Raw genomic sequence first — 27742 nt, forward strand, 5'->3', positions numbered from 1 at the left:
ATATAATATCTCAACTGAACTCCTGCAATTCCAAGTGCTTCTCAGGGTGGGGGTCCCCCAGTTCAAAGGTGGTTATTTTGGGGGTCCCAGCCTGAGAAGGTTGAGAACCACTGCTCTATGTCACTCCAGTGAGGATGAAGGGAGTAGCGTTCTGAATAGCATGTCTTTGTTTTCTCCTGCCTGGAGGAATCAATGGGCCAGTTTATAGTTCTCTCCATTCTGAGAACCACTTTCTGGAGTACTGCTCCGTTTTCTTTTCTAACTAGTCGCTTAATTACATTCACCTGCAAAGTAAAATCCTCTGTGTTCATTTAACTCTGCTGTGACTTTACTGTGAGCCTCCCTAACACGGTCCCAGACTGCACCATGGCTATAGAATGGAGCCCTAACACGGTCCCAGACTGCACCATGGATATAGAATGGAGCCTCCCTAACACGGTCCCAGACTGCACCATGGTCCATGGATATAGAATGGAGCCCAGACTGCACCATGGCTATAGAATGGAGCCCTAACACGGTCCCAGACTGCACCATGGCTATAGAATGGAGCCCTAACACGGTCCCAGACTGCACCATGGCTATAGAATGGAGCCTCCCTAACACGGTCCCAGACTGCACCATGGCTATAGAATGGAGCCTCCCTAACACGGCCCCAGACTGCACCATGGATATAGAATGGAGCCCTAACAGTAACACGGTCCCAGACTGCACCATGGCTATAGAATGGAGCCTCCCTAACACGGTCCCAGACTGCACCATGGCTATAGAATGGAGCCCAGACTGCACCATAGCTATAGAATGGAGCCCTAACACGGTCCCAGACGGCACCATGGATATAGAATGGAGCCCAGACTGCACCATGGCTATAGAATGGAGCCCAGACTGCACCATGGCTATAGAATGGAGCCCTAACACGGTCCCAGACTGCACCATGGCTATAGAATGGAGCCCTAACACGGTCCCAGACTGCACCATGGCTATAGAATGGAGCCCTAACACGGTCCCAGACTGCACCATGACTCTAGAATGGAGCCCTAACACGGTCCCAGACTGCACCATGGCTATAGAATGGAGCCCTAACACGGTCCCAGACTGCACCATGACTATAGAATGGAGCCCAGACTGCACCATAGCTATAGAATGGAGCGCCAGCAGCGCAGCAGGGCTGCTGTTGAGCCACTGGGGCTTTAGAGGCTCCTATATGAAAACTGCTGCTATGGCCTTCTAAAACCTGCCTGTTAGTACTGTATGTGTTACACTTAACAGGAAGAGAGTTTTGTTGATGATGGATTATTCTCCTGACATGGTGCCTGGGCGCTTAAGAACCAGTTGTTTGGCCAAGCTGTCTTCACACATCCTTGGATGCTATTCTTAGTTGGGCATTATGGTTGTGTGGGAACTGGGAAAGCATAGCAAAGCAAAGGAGCTCCACGTCGAGCTTCAAAACGGTGCAAGAGACAATGACCTCTATACCAAACCTCACTATAATTCAGTCCATCTAATCTAAAGTATGAATGACCTCTATACCAAACCTCACTATAATTCAGTCCATCTAATCTAAAGTATGTTGGACTGGGTATTTTTTGCTAGATTTTTATTTTAGTTTTTTTAAGGATCATTTTTATTGGTAGTCTTATACAAAGCTATAAACAAACAAAAGAAACAACAATACAACACAGTTATTTCTCAAACTCAGCCTCTGAGAGAAGCAAGTCCCCTGTTGCACAAAAGTAGGCCATAAATGGCCTTCTAGTGTGCAAGCAGAGCGTGCAACTACAGTCGACCGCTACGCCAAGGTATAACTGGCTCCCAATGGTGACGTAATAAAGATGTCCCGTAGCAGCATATGACGTGATGAAGATATGTACCAATGTCAGGGTATGACTGGTATAACTGGTTCTCAATGGTGACGTAATAAGGATGTCCCGTAGCAGCATATGACGTGATGAAGATATGTACCAATGTCGGGGTATAACTGGTATAACTGGTTCTCAATGGTGACGTAATAAGGATTAGTTTCAGTGTCGGGTGGATTAAAGGTAATGCCCCTATGTATACATGTATGTAATCTGACACCACTGCCATATCGAGCATTACATCATACGCTGGCACGGCGCATACACATCAAACGGTGACATACGCATCGAAGCACTGGACGAAAACTATTACTTGCGCGCTCTGCTTGCGCAAGTAATTAAATACCAAAGTCAGGTTATAACTGGCCGTCAATGGTGACGTAATTACGATATGTTTCAATATTGATTAGCTAACAGGTAACGTATGTAAGCTGGAAAGTAGTATGCGTATGCCGTGGTGTATATATATACTGATTTTGAGTGTGACGTAATGAAGATATGTATCAATGACGGGATATAACTGGCTTTCAATGGTGACGTGATAAAGATAGGTGTCAGATTACATACATAGAGGTATACATAGAGGCATTACCTTTAATCCACCCGACACTGAAACATATCTGCATTACGTCACCACCGAGAGCCAGTTATACCCCGGCATTCATACGTACATATCTGCATTACGTCACTCTCGAAATCTGTATGTGTACCACGGCATACGCTCAAAGCGCCGGATAAACCACCTTACTTGCGCGCTCTGCCTGCGCAAGTAATGAACTGTTTTAGCATTGTTGACATGCCTATAGTCTGTAGATAGATTATTATAGATTATTAACTATGGAGGGTATATGCAGTATGCACGTGACGACATCATCATCATCATCATACCTGGAAGTCATGCAGGAACACCTACTACTGAGTGGCAAAAAATATGTACTTTATGGCCTGGACATCCAAACATCTAATTTCATTAACCCATTCTGACCTGAGATCAGATTCATACGAGGTTTCCACTGGGACACACACTGGTCTGATGAACCCATTCTGACCTGAGATCAGATTCTAAAAATGTCAGTCGTTCTTCGATTTTTCAAAAATAGCAGACCTACAAGCTCGTAGCGCGCCACTTGGTGGCGCGCTATGAGCTTGTAGATCTGCTATTTTTCAATAGCTAAAGCATAACATGATGCTAACACCAAAATGGATTCCCGGTCAGAATGGGTTAAACAACGTTAAACTCACTTTGCCACTCGATTTGCCACTAACTGTATGCATGCGCATACAGTACTCTATTGTGAAAAACCACATTATCCCACATCGAGTAAATAATTGTGAGGGCTAAGGTTAAAGCTCATTCTCGTAACGTTTAAAGTCTGGGGGATAAAAAAAACAACACAAATACATGTTCCGAGATAGCCAAGTGAAATCAAATCTCCCACTGATCCAGAGCCCTATAGCTTACAGTATATAGCCTATAAGCTATCTTATGTAATATCATTAGAGTGCATTTATTACAGCTTTATTGCACAATTCAAACCATTCAGAGCTGTAGCTTGGGTGTGGAACTGAAAGTATGCCGAAGGAACAGTAAACCTTAACGCCATCCGTCCCATTTCATACATTTGTAAAGTTTGAAAAAGGTTTCACAATTACTGTGACGTGTCAAGCAATCAGTGTTGTTTTTGGCAGCAAATTTAGTTTTAGTCATAGTCTCTTGAATAGTTTTCATTGAGTTTGTCACATTTTAGTCACCTGGAATGTTTTAGTGTTAGTCTAGTTTTAATCGACTAAATCTACAGTTGATTTAGTCGACTAAAATGTATTTTGGCGGGCCTTGATGCCGTCGTAATGACGTGAGTGTTTTTACACTTGCTGAAAATAGCCGATCTAAAATTGTAGATCTGCTATTTTCAGCATGCAACCAATTAGTGCATCCACTAGTCCCTTCCTAACATTTTAGTCTAGTTTTTATTTGTTGACGAAATTGTCAGTGTATTTAGTCTCAGTTTTAGTCATCATAGCTTAGTTCTTTATTTAGTTTCCATTTCGTTTTCGTCAGTGTAAAAAGGTAGTCGGCGAACACAACACTGCAAGCAATGAATGAAGCATGGCAATGCTATTGTCTCTTTAGCTCTGCAGAGTTATACACTGTTATCCAGTGTATGCCAGTTGTTCTTCCAGTTCAGAATGCTTTGCTTTTGACTACATTGGGCTGCTAAGCTGCATCTCCACGTGAAGTTTTGACTTTGTAAAAGTCACACAAGCTATGTTTGCGTTGGTTGTGCAAACATAGGTTGTAAACATTGAGGCGAGACAGGCCTGTTTTTATGTGTTGTGTAACTTGTGTCGGCTTATGGAAATTGTCAAAGGCTCTTTTACCGGGTGCCGCTGGCCTAGTGGTCCAGGCGCATGCCACATATAGGCTCTGGCCTGACAGCGTGTTGTGTGTTCGAGTCCCGTTCATGACGACATTTTTGCTGCATGTCTCTCCCCTTCTCTCTCTCCCTCTTTCCTGTCTATTTTCACTTGTAACTATCGATAAATGAAAAAACGCCAAAAACAAATCTCTTTTTCCATATAAGTCAAACTTTAGAACATTTCTGAATGTGAGTGATTTTGTATGGTAACATTTCCTATAGGGGAAACGTGACCATAAGTTATACTTCCTATGGCATGTGTTTTTGTTAGGCATTTCAGAGGTAATTCTTGGATCAGTAATGCCAAGCTTTCGGTCAAATGACCTTCATCGGAAACAAAAGCTATTATATTCCCCCATTATACGAAGGTCTTCTATTAACCCATTCTGACCGGGCACCCATTTTGGTGTTGGCATTTTGGCATCATGTTATGCTTTAGCTATTGAAAAATAGCAGATCTACAAGCTCATATCGCGCCACCGAGTGGCGCGATACGAGCTTGTAGGTCTGCTATTTTTGAAAAATCGACAGAACGACTGACATTTTTAGAATCTGATCTCGGGTCAGAATGGGTTATTCAGACCAGTGTGTGTCCACAGTGGAAACCTCGTATGAATCTGATCTCAGGTCAGAATGGGTTAAGAGAGTTGCATTGATCCAGAAAGTGTGCAGGAGCTCCTTCTCTAGGCTGTACTTATTCTCTTCAGTCTCCTAGCACCGTGGCCCATCCTACAGTCATGGGGATTCTCTTTTTAAAATTTTAAACGTAAAGGAAGAATTCTTAAAATTGGAATCATATGGGATCAGATAATCATAACGGCAGAGAGAGTGTGTGTGTGTGTGTGTGTGTGTGTGTGTGTGTGCTAAAAGTGGGGCAGGGAGGTGTTTGCGAAGAGATGACCTTGTGCAGAGAGCCTGTTTCCGCTCTGAAGCTGATGAATTGCTGAGCGTTCCGGACGGACCTGCCTGGACACTTCCTCACCAACATTTTGGTGGAGTCGCGCCGCGGCGCACTGAGCACAGCACCAGTGTTGTTTTTGGCAGCAAATTTCTATTTTTGTTTTAGTCATATAGTCATTTTGAATAGTTTAGTTTTAGTCACATTTTAGTCACCTGGAATGTGTGTTAGTCTAGTTTTAGTTGACTACATTTCCTGAGATTTTAGGCGACTAAATCTACAGTTGATTTAGTCGACTAAAATGTATTTTGGCGGGCCTTGATGCCGTCGCAATGACTGATTTTATACTCGCTGAAAATGGCTACAAACTCGCAATGCGACGCAGCGCGGCGCGCTGTGTGCTTGTAAATCGGGCTATTTTCAGCATGCAACAAAGTGTAAAATGACTTTTACTGGATCTCTTGTCCACTAGTCCCTTCCTAACATTTTAGTCTAGTTTTTATTTATCAACAAAATTGTCAGTATATTTAGTCTTAGTTTTAGTCATCATGGCTTAGTTATTGTTTAGTTTTTATGTCGTTTTTGTCAGTGGAACATTTTTCGTCGACGAAATCAACTCTGACCGCTAACTGAGGAGAACCTATTGTACGACTACAGTTACACACTCTTCTTTCTCACAGTCAAGCATTCTCTCTTCTCTTGCACGCATGTCAAGAAGGCAGATTATTTATGGAAAAGGAAAACATTTTTAAATCCCTACATTTATGACCAAACACAGTACGGATCATTCCTGTGTGTGTATATTGAAGCGTTGTTTTTGTAACTTTTGTGATTGTGTGCGTGTGCGTGTGCGTGCCCGTGCCCGTCGGTCCGTCCGCTGAAAAGACGGGGGGGGTTTGGTTTTTCTGTCAGTATGAGAGAGGATGTGTTATTCATCCAATTCCATGGCTGATGTATTTAACCCATTCAGGGCTAGGGTGGTCTCTGGAACAACATTTTCAGATGGGTGGTCAATTACACGTAATTTGTGGGGGTCCTTGAATGTTTGAGAATGACTGATATTGAAACATGGGGTTTTTCAAGAAAACTGCCAGGATTTAGAAGACATTTGTAGAATCGTCCTCGGGTCTAAATGGGCTAATCTCACGGCCACATATAACACCGTGCGGCCTTTCACATGGACTTCCCCTGACTGTGCAGTGAGTTGAGCGAGGTCTGTCTCGTCCTGGACCGCTGTAGTCTGTCTCGTCCTGGACTGCTGTAGTCTGTCTCGTCCTGGACTGCTGTAGTCTCTTCCTCCAGTAGTCTCTTCCTCCGGTAGTCTGTCTTGTCCTGGTCTGCTGTAGTCTCTTCCTCCGGTAGTCTGTCTTGTCCTGGTCTGCTGTAGTCTCTTCCTCCAGTAGTCTTGTCCTGGACTGCTGTAGTCTCTTCCTCCGGTAGTCTGTCTTGTCCTGGTCTGCTGTAGTCTCTTCCTCCAGTAGTCTTGTCCTGGACTGCTGTAGTCTCTTCCTCCAGTAGTCTTGTCCTGGACTGCTGTAGTCTCTTCCTCCGGTAGTCTGTCTTGTCCTGGTCTGCTGTATACTCTTCCTCCGGTAGTCTTGTCCTGGACTGCTGTAGTCTCTTCCTCCGGTAGTCTGTCTTGTCCTGGACTGCTGTAGTCTCTTCCTCCGGTAGTCTTGTCCTGGTCTGCTGTAGTCTCTACCTCCGGTAGTCTTGTCCTGGTCTGCTGTAGTCTCTTCCTCCGGTAGTCTGTCTTGTCCTGGTCTGCTGTAGTCTCTTCCTCCAGTAGTCTTGTCCTGGTCTGCTGTAGTCTCTTCCTCCGGTAGTCTTGTCCTGGTCTGCTGTAGTCTCTTCCTCCGGTAGTCTTGTCCTGGTCTGCTGTAGTCTCTTCCTCCGGTAGTCTTGTCCTGGTCTGCTGTAGTCTCTTCCTCCAGTAGTCTTGTCCTGGTCTGCTGTAGTCTCTTCCTCCGGTAGTCTTGTCCTGGTCTGCTGTAGTCTCTTCCTCCGGTAGTCTTGTCCTGGTCTGCTGTAGTCTCTTCCTCCGGTAGTCTTGTCCTGGTCTGCTGTAGTCTCTTCCTCCGGTAGTCTGTCTTGTCCTGGTCTGCTGTAGTCTCTTCCTCCGGTAGTCTGTCTTGTCCTGGTCTGCTGTAGTCTCTTCCTCCGGTAGTCTTGTCCTGGTCTGCTGTAGTCTCTTCCTCCGGTAGTCTGTCTTGTCCTGGTCTGCTGTAGTCTCTTCCTCCGGTAGTCTGTCTTGTCCTGGTCTGCTGTAGTCTCTTCCTCCGGTAGTCTGTCTTGTCCTGGTCTGCTGTAGTCTCTTCCTCCGGTAGTCTGTCTTGTCCTGGTCTGCTGTAGTCTCTTCCTCCGGTAGTCTTGTCCTGGACTGCTGTAGTCTCTTCCTCCGGTAGTCTTGTCCTGGTCTGCTGTAGTCTCTTCCTCCAGTAGTCTTGTCCTGGACTGCTGTAGTCTCTTCCTCCGGTAGTCTTGTCCTGGTCTGCTGTAGTCTCTTCCTCCAGTAGTCTTGTCCTGGTCTGCTGTAGTCTCTTCCTCCGGTAGTCTGTCTTGTCCTGGTCTGCTGTAGTCTCTTCCTCCAGTAGTCTTGTCCTGGTCTGCTGTAGTCTCTTCCTCCAGTAGTCTTGTCCTGGTCTGCTGTAGTCTCTTCCTCCGGTAGTCTGTCTTGTCCTGGTCTGCTGTAGTCTCTTCCTCCAGTAGTCTGTCTTGTCCTGGTCTGCTGTAGTCTCTACCTCCAGTAGTCTTGTCCTGGTCTGCTGTAGTCTCTTCCTCCAGTAGTCTTGTCCTGGTCTGCTGTAGTCTCTTCCTCCAGTAGTCTTGTCCTGGTCTGCTGTAGTCTCTTCCTCCAGTAGTCTTGTCCTGGTCTGCTGTAGTCTCTTCCTCCAGTAGTCTTGTCCTGGTCTGCTGTAGTCTCTTCCTCCGGTAGTCTTGTCCTGGTCTGCTGTAGTCTCTTCCTCCGGTAGTCTGTCTTGTCCTGGTCTGCTGTAGTCTCTTCCTCCAGTAGTCTTGTCCTGGTCTGCTGTAGTCTCTTCCTCCGGTAGTCTTGTCCTGGTCTGCTGTAGTCTCTTCCTCCGGTAGTCTGTCTTGTCCTGGACTGCTGTAGTCTCTTCCTCCGGTAGTCTGTCTTGTCCTGGTCTGCTGTAGTCTCTTCCTCCGGTAGTCTTGTCCTGGTCTGCTGTAGTCTCTTCCTCCAGTAGTCTTGTCCTGGTCTGCTGTAGTCTCTTCCTCCAGTAGTCTTGTCCTGGTCTGCTGTAGTCTCTTCCTCCAGTAGTCTTGTCCTGGTCTGCTGTAGTCTCTTCCTCCGGTAGTCTTGTCCTGGACTGCTGTAGTCTCTTCCTCCGGTAGTCTTGTCCTGGACTGCTGTAGTCTCTTCCTCCAGTAGTCTTGTCCTGGACTGCTGTAGTCTCTTCCTCCGGTAGTCTTGTCCTGGACTGCTGTAGTCTCTTCCTCCGGTAGTCTTGTCTTGTCCTGGTCTGCTGTAGTCTCTTCCTCCAGTAGTCTTGTCCTGGACTGCTGTAGTCTCTTCCTCCGGTAGTCTTGTCCTGGTCTGCTGTAGTCTCTTCCTCCGGTAGTCTGTCTTGTCCTGGTCTGCTGTAGTCTCTTCCTCCGGTAGTCTTGTCCTGGTCTGCTGTAGTCTCTTCCTCCGGTAGTCTTGTCCTGGACTGCTGTAGTCTCTTCCTCCGGTAGTCTTGTCTTGTCCTGGTCTGCTGTAGTCTCTTCCTCTGGTAGTCTTGTCTTGTCCTGGTCTGCTGTAGTCTCTTCCTCTGGTAGTCTTTTCCTGGTCTGCTGTAGTCTCTTCCTCCGGTAGTCTTGTCCTGGTCTGCTGTAGTCTCTTCCTCCGGTAGTCGCAGCTCGTGTGTTCATTCTCTCTCTTGTCTTTGGTTCTCCGTTTGGTTTCTCTCTCCTGCTCTCTGGTCCTTCGCATCTCTCTAGCTTTTAGAGCCCGGCCATCGGTTTTTCGCCGATATACAGTATATCAGCCATCATGCGATCTGTCCTGAGTCTTTACCTTTTAAAATTCATTAAAAATAGCACATGTACAAGCTCACAAACGTGTCTCGGTGTGTGGCATTGTGTGCTTGTAGAGCAGCAATTTATTTTAAATGTTATGATTAGCTCTGAATACATGCTTGTTTTATAGTTTGCTTGTTCAGTGTATAATTAATACATTTTCATAATTGATGTTTGATATAATTCATAAAACAACGTGTATTATATTTTGTGTGTGTATTTTATATGAATTAATTTACATATGGATCAAAACATTGGTAATACCCGGTGGTCTGGCATCGGTCGGGTTCTACTTGTTTTCTCTCTTCACGGGGACCAGTGTTGTTTTTGGCAGCAAAATTAGATTTTAGTTTTAGTCATAGTCTTTTGAATAGTTTACATATGGTTTTAGTCACAATGCGTTGTGGATCTTGTAGATCTGCTGTTTTCAGCATGCAACCAAGTGTAAAATGACTTATACTGGATCTCTTGTCCACTAGTCCCCTCCTAACATTTTAGTCTAGTTTTTATTTGTTGACGAAAACATTTAATTGTCAGTATACTTGGTAGTCTTAGTTTTAGTCATCATAGGTTAGTTTTAGTTTTCGTTAGTGAAAAACGGTAGTCGAAAGGTAGGCAAGGGGCAAGCCACTGATTGTAGTTGGCAAATAATTTGAATTATAAAAATATATAAAAAAAACTAAAAAAACAACACTGACGGGGAACCATTTCTATCTCCCCCTAGCTTCTGGAATCCTCTCTTTCCTGTTTTTCCATGCAGTCGGTGGTGGTGGTGGTGGTGGTGGGCACGTTCGTTCTGTAGTCTCTTCTTAAACATACCAGTCCCCCACAGTAGATAAATAAGCCTAGCCTTGTTTTATTGCTGACTGTCCAGATTGCTATACATTTGGTGTGTGTGTCACTGTCTTGAGTTCCCAATGCTCTCTGTCTGAACAGTGACAAGTCAAGATAATGATGATGCTCAGAGCAGAGGTTGATATACATCTATGTGTGAAAGATAAAGACAAAGAAGGCGAGTTTGAACATAGACATCCCCTCCAAGATGACAACAACAAGATTAAAAGCCAGAGGGGTTCATTTTGCACTGTGGTCGTTCGTCTTCAACGACACAAACAAAACGCCGAACAACATGACGAATGACATCACATAACGACAATGCATAACTGTGAGGTATATCAATACACTACATGACCGTCAGAAGCTATTCTCTAATATATGCGCAATCAATGGAATTTTCTGTTTTTTTTAGTGTAGATTTTTGTCCTAACACAAACATGAAATGCCATTGACAATGAAAGGAGAATGTACGTCATATGTGGACGAGCAAATTATGTACGATGATAAGAGCACCCCTCACTGCTTATTGGGCTGAAATCTTGCCCTAATTTATTTTATGATCTTTTATTGTAATTCAGCTACAACTTCATCTTTGCTACAGCAAGGACTGGCTTTTCTAGAGTACCCAAAGACACTTTACATTGGGGGGCAGAGGTATAGCAAAAAATAAATGTATTAGAAAAGAAATAAACGCGGGGCACGGTGGCACAGTTGGTAGTGCTGTCGCCTCATAGCTAGAAGGTCCTGGGTTCGATTCCCGCTCGGGGCGCTGTGGGTGCTGGTGCAGGCGTGTTTCCTCCTTGCGTCACCAGTGCCCATACCCGAGGGGTTGGCGAAAGGGCCTTTCTGTGCGGAGTGTGCATGTTCTCCCCGTGTCCCCTAGGGTAGGTATACCCTCACAAAAAACATGCAGTAATCCTGGTATCTAAACTGCCTCCCCCTGGCCAGCCGGGGCGCCTGATGGAGGGGAAAGGAACTTGTTGGAATAACATGTTCCTTCCACGCGCTACGTCCAACCAGGGAAACTCCCCCCTGTCAGGTGTAAAGGAGCAACTTGGACACTCAGGCATGAGTTCAAGTATACGTTGCTCTCCCCATGTCCCCCATATATGGGCACTAGGTTGGCGGATCGTGTGTAGAGCCCAGGATCACATTAGACAATTGACTCAGGGGTGAAAAATGGGTTACAAAATTGTGGTTTAAAAATTATTTAAAAAAAAAGAAAAGAAATAAACACTAAAAGCTAAGGGATGAAAACATAAAAAACTGAGAAAAAGATAGCTAGGTAAAGCAATATTAAAGCGGTGTGTTTTGAGGGCAGTTTTGAAGGTTTGCAGGCAGAGTGTTTTGTGTAGTGCTTTCCACAGGGTTGGGGCAGCAAAAGCAAAAGCTCTGTCGCGGAGGAGGTTTGCACTGTATGGTGTATACGTCTGTATGGTGTATACTGTACGTCTGTATACTGTATACTGTCTGCTGAGGGAATATAAAATAATGTTGTGAGACAGTAGCACAACACGGTGCTTATCCACTGCCACACATCCCTCTGTGTCTGGCATGGTTTTAGCAGTCCATTTAGACTTAATCCATTAACTCATTTTGACCTGAGATCAGATTCTAAAAATGGCTTCTACATCCTGACAGTTTTCTGAAAAAGCTATGTCTCGATGTCAGTCGTTCTTCGATTTTTCAAAAATGGCAGACCTATAAGCTCGAGCTTGTAGATCTGCAACGATATGTATTTGGCCGTCAGTCCCCCGACTGAAAATATGTTGTTTCAGTTTGGGGACCCCCAGACGCAAGGATTTTAGTTTAAAACGTTCGCTGGGAAAGATTCAAATATTTGCACCACATTTTCATGTTTGTTTTGTTCAGAAATAGCAGATCTACAAGCTCATGCGCGACACTCAGACTCGGTACCACGCTATGAGCTTGTTCATCTGCTATTTTTCAACAGCCAAGGTTTAAAATAATGGTTAAAGTGGTTACAACGCTAAAGCAACACAGATGCGTTCCCATCCTACGGGTTAAAAGTATATTCAGTGATTTCACAGTGATTTAATCAAATATCACTTATTATTTTTGTTTTGTTGCGATAATCCTTCAAAAACCGTAGGTTTCGTTTTTGGCTTCATCCAATCAGAATAGAGAGGAGCCTATCATGCCAATCATGATCGAGCAGGGGCGGGTTTTGGTGTGTGTGCTGTTGGGCTGTCACATAGTAGTGCGTGCATGTGCACATCTTACCGGCACGGACCCGGGTTTCTTTTCCAAATCACTGAAATCACTGAATGCTCCTTTAAACAGACACATGGCACTGAGCAAAATATATGTGAATGCTAAAATGTCACAGATGGTGGTGGATTTATGACCGATCGAACAATCTATAGCTGATCATTAGTTTCTGTTTTCCATTGGAAAAAACGGTTTTATTCTTTCCCCCGCAGTGCTGCAAACAGCCTGCATCCTTACATTCCTTAGACTCGCTAAATTGAGAGAGGACGCAATCATGTCACCCTCCGGGGGTTCCTGGGATGCAATACTGTACTCAGTACTGTACTCTAATGTCGTTGAAGTAGGACTCATAAAATGTCCCCCCACCCTGGGCTGGGACCCATCTAAAAGACCTCCCGGGACCCACATTACATTGAAAACCTATTTACGTCACAGCGAAGTTATTCCATTTACTGTATGAACTATGAACTCATCTCACCGTCTGTCGGTCTGACTCTGTGTATGACCTTTGCCCCTTATGTCGGACCCCAGAGCTGTCCTACGGCGGAACCCCCCCTTCCTATGGCTACGACCTGGACCCGTCTGAGGAGGGGCACCGCCACCACCACCATGACCCCCTGACCTTTGGCCCGCCGTCCCCCGGCCCCTCCTCGCCGCGCCTCCTCCGCTCCAAGAGCCGCAGCAGTCGAGACACGCAGTCCTCGGGGTCGCTGGAGTCCACTCTGTCGGTACGTTAACTTACTGGGTCAAATGTTACGTCCACTTACTGGGTCGAATGATGTCGCTGCTGCTGTCTGATGTTTTACTGGCCTGTCTGTGTGCGTGCGTGCGTGTGCAGTTCACGCTGCAGCGCTGTCCCTTCCTAACCCTACTGTAAAATACAGTACGGCACATCTCTAGCTGTGTTGTCCTTCATCGGCCCTCTGTGCTCTGCGACCGATAAATAAGATGGGGTAGGAGTATGGGAGATAGGTGGGAGTATATTAATGATCATTACAATATCCTGATGTGAAAGAAAATATGTGGGAAATATGTGTCGCCATAATTAAATTGAATGTCGAATGTGGCACACTGACTCATCAAGAAAATGAAAACATGTCAGAAAGGACCGCCTACCCCCGTCTACTGTACTCTACTGTACTCTTCAGGGGATGTTTTACTGTCAGAATGAATGATGTCTCTGAATAGTCCCATACTGGCCAGGAAATACTCCCCCCCCCCTCCCTTAAGCAACTATATGACCTTTGGCCTCTAAGACTCCCATGGACTTTAATCAAATCTGTTGTGTTCTAGAACCATGAAGACATTCTTTACAGCCATGTACCAGTTCTCAGCAGGGTTCCTGTTTGAACCCTGTGGTGGGGGGTGGATCGGAGCAGATCAAACGGTCGTGTTTACAATTACAATCCCTGCAGATGAGCCTGGCTGGCGCAAGTCTGTCTTTCTGTTAGGAATGTCCTTTCTCACGTACATTCTCTGTTCTCTCCTCTGTCCCTTTTCTCTATCCAAACACACGCGCACGTGCACACACACACACACACACTCACACACACACGCGCGCGCACACGCACACACGCACACACAGGTGGAGCTGGACCAGGAGAAGGGGCTGGAGATGAGGAAGTGGGTTTTGTCTGGAATTCTGGCCAGTGAGGAGCTCTATCTGAGCCAACTGGAGGCTCTGCTCATTGTGAGTGTTCGATAATACACACACACACACACACACACACACACACACACACACACAGTGCATGTGCACTGCGTACGTATGTACGTGCGTGCCCATACACAATACTATCAGTGCTTGTTCCCCACCGGTAGCTTTAAATGCAAGTATTATCTCTTAAGCGTTTACTGACAGACTGCTAAGTGACCTAAAGTTGAGCAGCCTACAGGCCCATTCACACTGAGCACTGTAACGATATAAGAACAATGTATAACTAACAATAAAACTGTACCGGGCGTACAGTACAGTATACTCCCACAATACAAGTATAGTTGCACCGCTCAGTTCACACGGGTGTGATTTTTACTGTTAATGGCCCTAAATATATGCTGATGTGTGCTTCATTCTGAATTCTGCGCACGCAGAACACACACACACTGAATAGAATATCACATTATGGTGCGTTCAGCCGTTCACACTTCACATTACACCAGTGGTTCCCAAAGTGGGGTCCCTAATGGACCATGGGTACTCTCTCAGACTTATATTAGCATTGATTTACTAAAAATAAAAGTACTCATTGTGCAGAATGTCCCACTTCACACGTTCAAGATCGGCTATTTTCAAATGGCCAAAATGTATAGGGTTGAAGTGGTTATTGTATGTTTTCTAATCAAAATTTAAATCGCCAAAGTAACTAGTAACTAAAGTTTTCAAATAATTGTAGTGGAGTAAAAGTAAAAAATTTGGCTCCGAGATGTAATGGAGTGGAAGTAAAAGTACTGGAAATTGGAAATACTCAAGTAAAGTACAAATACCTCAAAATTGTACTTAAGTAAAAGTACCTAGTTACTTTCCACCACTGGGAACCCCTGCGTTGCACGGTTGCGTTCAGTCACGTTCCACATGTTGCCTTCCCATAGCCCATGAAGCCTCTGTTCAGTCACGTTCCACATGTTGCCTTCCCATAGCCCATGAAGCCTCTGTTCAGTCACGTTCCACATGTTGCCTTCCCATAGCCCATGAAGCCTCTGTTCAGTCACGTTCCACATGTTGCCTTCCCATAGCCCATGAAGCCTCTGTTCAGTCACGTTCCACATGTTGCCTTCCCATAGCCCATGAAGCCTCTGAGGGCCGCGGCCACCACGTCTCAGCCCACGCTGACCCTCCCGCAGATAGAGACCATCTTCTTCAAGGTTCCCGAGCTGCACGAGATCCACAAGGACTTCTATGACGCCCTGCTGCCCAGAGTCCAGGACTGGAGCCATCAGCAGTGTGTGGGCGACCTCTTCCAGAAGCTGGTAAGAGGTGCTGCGCTATTGGGGGGCACAGTGGGTAGTGCTGCCGCCTCACAGCTAGAAGGTCCTGGGTTCGATTCCCGCTGGGGAGGCACGCTGTGGGCGCTGGGGGGAGTGTTCTCCCCCCATACAATTATTATTTCATTGTTTTTAATCCTTGGAATGTTTTGTCTATACCAGGCCCAAATATAGAAACTACAATTTACAATTTACAATTTAGGCATTTAGCAGACGCTCTTAATCCAGAGCGACTTACATTAAGCAAGAACAAAAGCATGGGAATACATCACATAAAAGCATTTATCATGAAACATGCGTAAACTAAGACTACAGGTTGAAAGTGGTTAAATAGTAGACCTCCATTTTTATTTTTTATTTTTTTTACCAGTATTTGTTATTATCTTGCTCACATTTTGAACCTCTTGTAGTACGGCATAAAATATTTCTCATTCACGCGAGGCACTTTGAGAAACGGATCAGCACGCTTTTCACAATTGATTCCAGATTATTTCACGTTTTGGGCTCTATTGGTAAAGTGCCTGCATGGACTCCCCCGGGCATCAAAATAACCACTCCTTTTTTTATCCTGCCAATTGACATTAATAATAAAGTCAATCACATGCAGAAGCACACTTAACTGTCGCTGCTCTCTGATAATGTTGTCCTTTGATCATTAATAATAGCAGTGGAGAGAGTCTGAGGCTAAACGCAGAGAGAGAGAGAGAGAGAGTCTGTGTGTGTGTGTGTGTGTGTGTGTGTGTGTGTGTGTGTGTGTGTGTGTGTGGTGGTAGTAGTAGTAATGTACACGTGATGTGAGTGTAGAGCAGACAGCCTGGAGTCATGTCCTGCGCAGATAAAAGGCCTGTTTTTACCACATGACGGCGAATAAAGCAGAACAAAAAACACCATAGGAGACTGCTGACTGTAAGAGCTGCTGCACTGTTGGGAGTAAAAAGATGAAACACACGGTAAACATGAATCAGAAGAACCCCACACACACACACGCACACACACACACACACGCACACGCACTAGGGCATTAAGCAACTAGTCGACTAGTAAATCCACTAGTCGACCTTGTTGGTACTAAACGTTTATTTTATTTATTTTTTTATCGATTTTGTAGGCCAATGTACACAGTTTTTAAATGTACAAATATTTATTTCCAAAAAGAATAAATAATTGTTTTTTTTTTACATAATAGATAGTTAAACAACTAGTCGACTAGTAAACTAGGCAACTAGTCAACTAGTAAAAATGACTAGAAGTGAATGCCCTAGCACGCATACACGCGCACTCACGCGCGGTCGGGGGATACATGCAGGCACGTTGCTGCCTGGCCCATATTCATCCATCACTGTGCTATTGCCTCGTGTCAGGTCATGCTTGCTGCACGGCGTGCATACGATGCATAACCTTACAACATTATTATCTAATAAATCAATGGTTCTCAAAAAGTGTTGTCCGGGGGGGTGGTCCTTGAGGGGGTACCATGGGGGGTTTCCCCCAGCGAAATGCAGGAACGGTTTAAACCAAAGTTAACACTTAAGTACTATTTTATTTTGCGGTGGTTTTGGCGGTTATTCGAAAATAGCCGATCTACAAGCTCACAGCGTGTTGCAATGGGACACGTTGTGAGTTTGGAGATCTGCTATCTTTGAAACGTGTGTCACCAAAATGTCAGCCATTGTTCTCTTAATGGCGGTCCCTGGCACAACATCTTTTCAGAATGGGTTTGTCTGTATGTGGGCCAAATTATAGAATACACTTTGTCCTGACAATGTTTGAGACGGTACCACTGTAATGTAATGCATCAAAGTGCTTTTATTATGAAGTGAACAGTGTTATGATTTCGTCGACTAAAACTAAAATTTTAAATTATTCGACTACCTTTTTTCACTGACGAAAACTAACTGGAAACTGAATGAAAACTAAGCTATGATGACTAAAACTAAGACTAAATATACTAACAATTTCGTCGACAAATAAAAACTAGACTAAAATGTTAGGAAGGGACTAGTGGACAAGAGATCCAGTACAAGTCATTTTAGACTTGGTTGCATGCTGAAAATAGCCGATCTACAAGCTCACAACGCGTCGCACTGCGACACGTTGTGAGCTTGTAGATCGGCTATTTTCAGCAAGAGTAAAATCGTCCATTACGACAGCATCAAGGCCCGCCAAAATACATTTTAGTCGACTAAACCAACTGTAGATTTAATCGACTAAAACTAGACTAACACTAAAACATTCCAGGTGACTAAAATGTGACTAAAACTAAGTGAAAACTAATTCAAGAGACACATGTCTAAAAATAAAATGGAAATTTGCTGTCAAAGTGAAATGGTATTTTTAAAGTTCTTCCTCGTCTTCTTCCCCTCCAGGCCAGCCAGCTGGGCGTGTACCGGGCCTTTGTGGATAACTACACGGTTGCCGTGGAGACGGTAGACAAATGCTGCCAGGCGAACGCACAGTTTGCGGAGATATCTGAGGTATGTCATCTGGTCATGCAGAGACACCACCAGGGACATCAAAGGGGACTTCCGCCCCTTAACCCTTTTATACCCTCTGTCTGTTAAAACAACTGCCCTTATTCCAGACCACAAATGCAGCATTTTGCTATGGTGAAAGAAATGCAAACTGCCTCCCCCTGGCCAGGCCGGGGCGCTTGATGGAGGGGAAAGGAACTGGTTGGAATAACGTGTTCCTTAATTCCACGCGCTACGTCCGTCCAACCAGGGAAACTCCCCCGCTGTCGGAGCAACTTGGACTCTCGGGCATGAATGGAAGCATGAGTTCAAGTCCGTTGCTCTCCCCATGTCCCCCATATATGGGGACTAGGTTGGCGGAGGGTGTGTAAAGCCCAGGATCACATTAGATAATTGACACAGGGGTGAAAAATGGGTTACACAAATCGTGGGATAAAAATCATATAAAAAAAGAAATCACACCCGTGTGAAGTTAGTGGTGCAACTCCGTGTGGGGGGTAGGGGGGTGCGGAAGTTCCAGACCGCGACGCGTTGAGAGCTTGTAGATCTGCTGTTTTTGTCCAAATGTTCCCTCTTACAGGATTTCAGCCCCTGCCACAGACACAGCAGGGGCCTTAGGGGCCTTTTTGAGAGTGGCATGCAGCGTTTGACCCTACACAGCTGCCCCCATCAGAGAAGTGGTGACAGGGCTGTTATTTATTATCCTCGTGGGTTGCATGTCTTAAGCTGATTATGTTAGTTCCAGGCCCATTCTTTAAGCCCATTTTGACCTGAGGACTATTCTACAAAAGATTCTTCTAAATCCTGACAGTTTTCTGAAAAAACCTCTGTTTCTATGTCAGTGGTTTTCAAACTATCTTTTACGTCAAGGACCCCCAAAAATGATATGTAATTGGCCCCTCCATCTGAAGATATGGAGTTCCGGGAACCCACCCCCGGAAGCAAAGATTTGAGTTAAAAAAAAAAAAACTTTCACTCTGAAAGAATATATATTCAAAGATTTGCGCCGCATTTTCACAATTTTTCAAAAGAAATAGCAGATCGACAAGCTCCTAGCGCGGCACCGAGTGCTTGTAGATCTGCTATTTTTCAATAGCTAAAGTATAACATAATGCTTTAAAACACCAAAAGGGGTTTCTTGTCCTGAACGGGTCTAATGTTCCTTGCACAGTAATGGCTGTGATTTTTAATTAGGTTTGGTTTGGTTTGTTTTGTTTGTGTGGACGTCGTGGATCCTCCTGGTACCGTAGAATCTCAAAGTCAAGAGCACAAAGGACTGCAAGGACCAGTCCGCAAAAAGTTCACTGGAAAGTACGTATACTAGCGTCTCAAAGCAATGGAAATGTTATCATTTTTTAATGAATATTCCAACATGCAATGTTTGGCCCCGTCAACACTGAAACCAGCCAATTAACTAACTTAACCATAATCTTTCCATTCTGGACAGCTCTTCTGTATAAACCCGTGGACCGAGTGACCCGCAGCACCCTCGTTCTGCATGTAAGTACATCAGTGGTTCTCTAGAACCTTTTCATGTCACGGACCCAATTAGCCCGCGGACCCCCAAATTGAAAAGACATGCCAGTGGACCCCAATAAGAAAAGATTTGTAACAGCTCTACGCTCTAGCAGTGATTCTCAACCATTTTAATTTCAATTTAACTGTGAGAGTGTACAAATGGACACTCTCGGAGTTACAGACCCATAAGTGTCCATTTGATTCCTAAGGGGCGGCGGTGGCTCAGAGGTAGAGTTGCTGGTTGGTAACCGCAAGGTTGCCTGTTCGAACCCGGGCTCCCCCAGAGTTAGTGTCCTTGAGCAAGACGCTGAACCCCAAATTGCTCCTGATGTGCTGGTTGGTGCCTTGGACCCCATTTTGAGAATCACTGCCCTACCTAATGATTACAGCATAGTTACGAGCACTTCAGATAGTAAAAAGATTCACAGGAGTGAATCATTGTAGCGCTCAAATATACAACTCCTCCTATCACTTGCTTCTGCCTTTTATTTGTATTCTTTTGCATAGGACCTGTTGAAACACACTCCTCCTGGCCACCCAGACTGCACTCTGTTACAAGACGCCTTTCGCATCTCCCAGAACTTCTTGTCCAGTATCAACGAAGAGATCACTCCGCGCAGGCAATCCATGACCGTTAAGAAGGGAGAGGTCAGTGCACTAGTTACCTGTGTATACCACCACTATTGGCAAATTTATACTATAACTGTAACTCTTAGGTCACCTCACCCGTATAATTGAAGGGATTGTGACATTTAAAATAAATTTTTTTTAGCTCAATTGCACCCACAAAACCTGACCGTTTAAAAAAAATGTTTTTGTATTTCTTTTTTCTTTCTTTTCTGAGCTTAACATTCAGTAGATTTTCTGTGGTCTGGGGTTTTCTGGCTCCAACAAGTGCTCAGATTTATCTGCTGTTTGTGATGTCACAGTAATTGAGGTCATAAAACCTAAAAGAAAAACACAAAAAGAAAAACTAATGTAAAGCTCCTTATAAGCAATAATATGTCAACATTGTAATGACCTTTTTTATTCATTTTGTTTTGGTATTCAGACAGCCAGCAATGAGTAAAACACTCTGTAGTCTCTGTGACACATCTAGGGGCCACAATCTGCATTCAAAGATGTTCCTAGAACCTTTGTCATTGGTCAAAAAAACCCGGTCGAAATGACTAACCAATCAGGAAGTAGACAGACAAATCTCGACCAATGACAAAGCTTCTAGGAAGATCTTTGAATGCAGATTGTGACCCCTAGACAGAGACAATTTATTTTGTGGGAGCATTTTATCCATTGCTAACTAATAAAAATAAAAAGGCCATTAAAATGTGGACATATTATTGCTTATAGCAGCTTCAATGCCATGAAACCTTTAATCTCCTCCAACATAAATTTGACGTTAGAAAAGAAGAAGAGATCGGAGCACTTTTTCAAACTGAGGAGTGCCAGACCATATCTGCCTATATAGGGTTCATCTGGTTTCCAGGCTAATACCATATTGAGGAAGGCAGTCCCGTCCATATGTCAATCAAAGTACCAAAAGAAAATGTGGAGGAGAGCAAGTAATTTATTCTATAAAAATGCCAAAATGTAGACTTTTTTTTTAAAGTCATTCCCACTGCTCCTAGACGCACGGCAATCCATGGCCGTTATAAGAAGGGAGAGGTCACTCTTTGATTGGCTGATGTATGATGACGTTCTCATCATCATACATCATCATCACATCACCGCTCACTTCACATGACTGTGAGTTTTGAGCTATAGTGTAGATTTCTGTCCTAACACAAACATTAAATGCCATTGACAATGAATGGAGAATTTATGAAATATGTGTCTGAGCAAATTTTTTGTCCTACACAAAGGACAAATTCATATTGACAATGAATGGATGATGTACAAGAGAGTGCCCCTCACTTCACACAGGTGTGATTTCCCCCCCTCTATAAATGGCATTAGGTTGTGCTTGTACAGTTGTTTGATGAGATAGAGGGCTCCATTTTCCTCACCGCTAAACCCCTTATCCCTAAACTTCTTTGCCTTTTTTTTTTTTTGTACTATTTTGAAAAACATTTTTGAATAGTTCAACTAGACAATCTACATTGACACGTTGTGAGCTTGTAGACTGGCCATTTTAACTATTCAAAGAAGTTTAGGGATAAGGGGTTTAGCGGTGACGAAAATGGAGCCCAGAGTCTCAGAGTAGCTTATCCCATTCTGACCGGGCACCCATTTTGGTGTTAGCATCATGTTATGCTTTAGCTATTGAAAAATAGCAGATCTACAAGCTCATAGCGCGCCACCGAGTGGCGCGCTAGGAGCTTGTAGGTCTGCTATTTTTGAAAAATCGAAGAGCGACTGACATTTTTAGAATCTGATCTCAGGTCAGAATGGGTTAATCAGACCAGTGTGTGTCCAGTGGAAACCTCGTATGAATCTGATCTCAGGTCAGAATGGGTTATAGCTTCAGTTTGGACACGCAACACCGCTTCCAAGTGCTGGTACTGCCTATACCCTCCTCCTTGGCAGAGAGAACCAGTGATCCAAAAAGAAAAGAAGTCCAGTCATTTGACAAGATGGCAACAGTGGCCCCAAAGCGTTCCTGACCTGACCTGGCCTTCATACTTTTCTTCAAGCTCACTGTCGTGTGTACATGTTGAGTCTCGGGGGGAAAAGAGCGCTTCATTATGCAGACTACATTTGGGTAGAATTGCAGAGTTTAATTCCAAAATGAAAACAAATTATAGTAGTAGCAACTACTAGTGGGTTTAAAAAAGGCTGGCCCTGCCGTGTGTCAAAGTGACAGCACTTTTGCTTAATGAATCCTCTCTTGTATATTCCAGAGACGCTGAAAAATGAACTTTGAGGCAAATCATTATTGTCTTCAAAGTGATTGTATGGCATTTGGAGATAGTGTTGCTCTCTAGTTAGTTAGACTGTTTCTTCTCTCTCCATTCATTCTAACTCTAGACAGCAAGTCGTTGACATGCAGGGTTAATTCTGCACCAGTAGTGTTTTCATCAGACTGGTGATGGTATAACAGCCTGGAGCACATGTACAGTAGAAGGGTGTCTGGGAGGGAGCCGTAAAAAAAACAAAACTAAAAAAGAAGTGGGCGCGTGAGTCAAGTTGTTGCTGAGTCATCTCTGTCTGTCTGCTGCTTTATTCCTGGAGGAAGTGAAGCGCAAACGGAAACTAGTAAAAACACAGAAGCTATTAGGATCTCATAATAATGGGTCGTAGTCCAGGAAAAGCCCCACCGCCTGCCTTACACCTCACTGTGCACTACTCCCATATCCTCCTGTCCTGTCCCAGAGTCTGGGACTCCATTTCCCAGAACTGACCTGAAAGAAACACGCCTTATCATGTTAATCCACCCTTCCATGTGAGACCGTGTGTGTACGCCGAGTTCCACACTTCCTCACCTTTCCTGACCCCCGAGAACTGTGACTCAAAGTTCCAATTGGGAATTTATATTCCAGCCATTCGAACTTCCTCTCTTGTTTCTGGAAAGCGCGCCTGGCCCCACCACAATGCTTAAGTCAATTAAAAGAATGATACTTAGGAACTTCCTATTGTCTACTACAGCCTATTGTCTTGCAGCTCCGTTGAAACCAAACAAAGTTTGACACATGGCAATTAACTCAAAGTTTGTTGTTGTAATGTTTAGCCGTATGCTAAACCGGCACTCATTGTGGTCATTTGTACTAGCGGTTTGCCTGTAATTATTGTGCTGATTTTAAACTGCATGTTTTATCACTCAGTGTTTCGTCACATGGAAACAACGAAACACAAAAGGCATCGACTGGCGACAGAAGAAAACAATGAATTCCGACAGTTCTCCCCGCACATTTTCCATGTTTTTGTTGAACTTGGGCTTATAAGCGGGGTGGTCGGGCCTACTGTGGGTGTAAACACGCCTCATCGGCAGGGGTCAAACGTCAGTATAAACAAACAGGACCACCGCTCTCTCTACACACACACACACATGCCACAGGAAGAGCAGATGTCCTCACATCCGGCTCCACCATGAGGGAGGGAGGACTGATTGACTAAGACTAAGAGGAAACTCTGAAATGAGGATCTGTTACCCAAAAAAACACTCACTGACGCTGGAAGCACAGCTAGTCATTTACCGACCAGACCGACCGGGCTAAATTTACTATTAACAGAGATAGCATCTTGAGCCTGAGATTCGGGGGAAGTTTGACTCAGAGACATGCATCTCTGCTTGTGTGTAATAAATTATAATAACCTGCCTGGCGGACAGGCCTTCCCCTAAAGGTCCAGGAAATGTTATTATTATGTCATAAACACAGTGGCTATTCAGGTTCGGTCACATTTGTAGAGACAACTACTAGTTATGTTTACATTTATGAAGTGCCTGGATGAGTCACATGAGGTCAGTACAACATCAGGGTGAAATCATTGTCCCCCTCCTCCGAAATCTCTTGCTCCAAATCTTGGTATCTACTATTTGAAGAAAACAACCGGCACATGCTCTGATAACATGATTGCAGACAATTTTCTTTTTTTTAAGTATTGTCATTATTTCATTTTTAAAGTTTTTATTAAGCATAGAAGAGGGGTATGGACAGGAAAAAATGCAGTGCATATGTTATGCTTCTTTTTCTATTTTTACATACAAATACATAGACAGAGAACAGACAGGAAACAGGACAGTTCTGATACTACATGGACAGAATTGTTTTTGAGTTGGTCACAAAACTGAAACTGAAACAAAACAAAAATTAGACTACCATAAACAAAACCAAACGAAAGACAAGACGAATAGCAACCCCCCCCCCCCCCCCCCCCTCCCACTACTTTGACACCTTTTTCTTTCACTGTATAAGTTTTTTTTTTTTTTTTAATAGAATAAATAGTAGTAATAGCCAGCAAGGATTTCATGAGCATAAGAGAAGAGAAGAGAGATATGAGAAGTAGAAAAGAGAGAAAGATAGACGGAAGTATAAGGAGTGGGGTTGGTGTGCGGAGTAGGAGGGGAACATCATGGTTTATAACCATTGGCCTATGGGGTGTTCAGCAGACTTGAGAGATTCTCGAGATTATTATTGTCGGACCCCAGGAGGAGGTGAATCCTCCTGGAGAGCAACGTAGATCGAATTAAATGTTTTCGAGATTCAGGAATAACATGGTATCTTTCAGCCAATGGTCTGGTTTAGGGGGGAGTGGAGATTTCCATTCTAGGAGGATTCTCCTTCGAGTGAGTAATGATAGAAAGGCTATACAGTTATGAACCTTTTTGTTACACTAAATATTTTTTGGAAGTACACCAAAGATTGCCACTTCAGGACAGGGGAGTAAGGATATACTAAACATTTCTGATAAGGATCGAAATATAACAGTCCAGTATTGTATTAATTGAGAGCATGACCAAAACATGTGTGTTAAGTTAGCTGGGGATATGTGGCATCTATCACACTTGTCGTCAACACTGGTATACATTCTAGCTAGTTTAGCTTTGCAGTAATGAGAGCGGTGCAGAACTTTATGTTGGATTAGGTTTAGCCTGGCACATGAGGTACTACTATTTACCTGAGTGAGGGCGTTACTCCACGTCTCATCCGTTATGATTTCACCTAGTTCCCCTTCCCAGCCTGATTTGGTTGTATTGAGAGAGGTGGTCCTTAAATTAGAAATAATGTTATAAATATAAGACAGAAGGCCTTTTACTTGCCTTTATTGTCATTATTAAGGATATGGTGGGTGAGTGCACTCTTAAAGCTCCCATTGGCTTGTGATGGGATATCAGACATAACTCAAACTATTCCCCACTTTTGTGGTACTTTGATTGACATATGGACGGGACCGCCTCCCTCAATATGGTATTAGCCTGGAAACCAGATGAACCCTATATAGGCAGATATGGTCTGGCACTACTCAGTTTGAATTATATTTCGTGACCAATCAGAGCCCACTATTCGAAGTGAGTCTTTTTACAAAGAATGTAAACTGATTTGTGAAGCATCGACGTCGACCAAAGTCCAGCAATGCACTCTGCATTGACTACTCTGTAACAGGATCAATGCACTCTGCATTGACTACTCTGTAACAGGATCAATGCACTCTGCATTGACTACTCTGTAACAGGATCAATGCACTCTGCATTGACTACTCTGTAACAATGCACTCTGCATTGACTACTCTGTAACAATGCACTCTGCATTGACTACTCTGTAACAGGATCAATGCACTCTGCATTGACTACTCTGTAACAGGATCAATGCACTCTGCATTGACTACTCTGTAACAGGCAATTGGCACACTTTGTGGTCGTGGTCATGATTCACTGCGTTTATTCCTGCCAGTGTTCGACTAAAACTAAGACGAAAGATGTTCGTCGACTACCTTTTTTCACTGACGAAAACTAAATGAAAACTAAGCTATGATGAGTGTAAAAATAAAACAGTCATTACGACGGCATCAAGGCCCGCCAAAATACATTTTAGTCGACCAAATCAACCGTAGATTTTGTCGGCTAAAATCTCTTGACATTTAGTCGACTAAAACTAAACTAACACTAAAACATTCCAGGTGACTGTCTGAAATGTGACTGAAACTAAATGAAAACTATTGGAAGAGACTATGACTAAACATTAAAATCCAATTTTGCTGCCCAAAAACAACACTGCTTCACTGCTACCAGAACCGCCAGCTGCTGCGCGACTGCTTCATGGTGGAGTTGGTGGAGGGCTCCAGGAAGCTCCGTCACGTCTTCCTCTTCACTGACCTGCTGCTCTGCGCCAAGCTGAAGAAACAGCAGGCGGGGTGAGTACCTGTTATGCACCAGTCTAGGGGTCTGATACACAACATGAAATGTAAAAATAAAAACACCTTTAAATATTTGATGATGTCATGTGTCCATGTGTGGTCCAGCCCTATGGAATAATTATATGGAATGTTATGTGCTAATAAAAAGTATTTAAAATATTGCTTTGATGCTCATATTATCCTTAGGAAGTACTAAGTTGTTTAATGTTAGCATATGCATTCCATACATTCCATAGGGCTGACCACACATGGACATATGACATCATCAACTTGCGACAGGAGCAGTTCCTATTGAGTTTTCACTCAATAGGAACTGCTCCTTTCGCAAGATTCTTTATTTATGAAAGAAATAAAATATTTACGGTGGTTTTATTATTTTATTTTAGTTGCAGAGGGCAAGTATAATGTTTTATTAGTCAGTGGTCCTTTTAAGGTTTTTTTTTTAGCTTAGCCTTTATTGATAGGGTGAAAGTAAAATGGGGAGAGAGATGGGGCAAAGACCGTGGGGATCTTCTCTTATGGGGGTCCTTGGCGTATATTATCTAATGGGGGGTCCGCAGGCTAATAATGAGTGTTAATTTGGGCGTCCTTGACATGAAAAGGTTTGGGAACCACTGGTTTAAAACATTCTGAAACAGGCTGCAGAGTGAGGGAGTCCATGCTGTTCTCAACGTTCTTTGGCTGGGGACCCCCGAAAATGCTTTGGCCATGTCTCGTGACCCCCGCCCCGTCCCGCTCTCCTCCCCACCCCAAATACAAATTGACCGCTAACAATAACCCTAATAATAGAGAAAATACATCATAAATAAATACTGAAACCAGATATACCGTTAATCATTAAGGAAAGTTTATGCATGTGCTATGTTTGAAAACCACGTTGAAATGGCCTATGAAAGGGTGACAACCTGTCCTCTCTGCATGTGAACAGGAAAGGACAGCAGTATGACTGCAAGTGGTACATCCCTCTGTCCGACCTGACCTTCCAGACCATCGAGGACTCGGAGAGCTCACCGATCCCTCTGGTGCAGGACGAGGACATAGAAGCCTTGAAGATCAAGATCTCCCAGATCAAGAACGACATCCAGAGAGAGAAGGTGAGGATGGACAGAGTGTAGAATGGCTGTAGGACTGACTGGTCTTGGATACTCTATATGCTGTGCTGTGCTGTGCTGTGCTGTGCTGTGCTGTGCTGCGCTGTGAAGATTAATGATACAAATCCTTGGACGAAGAGGATACTCTAATGCCAAAGTTATGCTTTGGCGTGTCACTTGAGAAAAACACATTTCAGTTGCGACATTACGTCAAATACATCAGTATTGTGTTTTATGAACAAAGCAATGTAAGTTTGTCATAATGTTTAAAGAAATAAACAGCATCACACTCACATAGACTAATACAGTTTTACACCAATGTACAATACACTGAATACAGTACAATTAGCATAATCGCAAAGTGCATATAATATAGCATACACGTAGCATGACACTACACAGTATAATTTGTCACATTCATTGTGTTGTCCGCACACAGGCTCTGAAGGCCGCTCACGGCCGAAACGTTGTGTGCCTTAACTAATGGTGTTTTAAATAAAACAAAACAAAGGCACTGGAGGAGGTGCGTCAGGCAGCAATGCCCAGCAGGAATACCATCACCTGTATCTGATACATTCATGCATCTACCTTTAGTCCGGAACTGGATGTGCAGAAGCCACCTGCTTTTTAA

The 27742-nt window shown here is 44.0% G+C and overlaps 1 protein-coding gene across 1 annotated transcript in view; it reads left to right on the forward strand.

Moving 5' to 3' along the window:
• The window catches only part of LOC308317705 (breakpoint cluster region protein-like), a 66889-nt gene that overhangs the window by 10242 nt on the left and 28905 nt on the right, over nucleotides 1–27742 (forward strand). Inside the window, exons 3-11 of the mRNA XM_080766942.1 lie at nucleotides 12792–12988; nucleotides 13846–13950; nucleotides 15042–15227; nucleotides 17609–17716; nucleotides 18964–19024; nucleotides 19161–19213; nucleotides 19739–19879; nucleotides 25896–26017; nucleotides 26949–27114. Of these exons, the coding sequence (XP_080623068.1) occupies nucleotides 12792–12988; nucleotides 13846–13950; nucleotides 15042–15227; nucleotides 17609–17716; nucleotides 18964–19024; nucleotides 19161–19213; nucleotides 19739–19879; nucleotides 25896–26017; nucleotides 26949–27114 (1139 nt within the window). The remainder of the gene's footprint in view (nucleotides 1–12791; nucleotides 12989–13845; nucleotides 13951–15041; nucleotides 15228–17608; nucleotides 17717–18963; nucleotides 19025–19160; nucleotides 19214–19738; nucleotides 19880–25895; nucleotides 26018–26948; nucleotides 27115–27742) is intronic.

This window comes from Protomyctophum bolini, assembly GCF_963924005.1.
Source record: "Protomyctophum bolini genome assembly, chromosome: 6".
NCBI lineage: Eukaryota > Metazoa > Chordata > Actinopteri > Myctophiformes > Myctophidae > Protomyctophum > Protomyctophum bolini.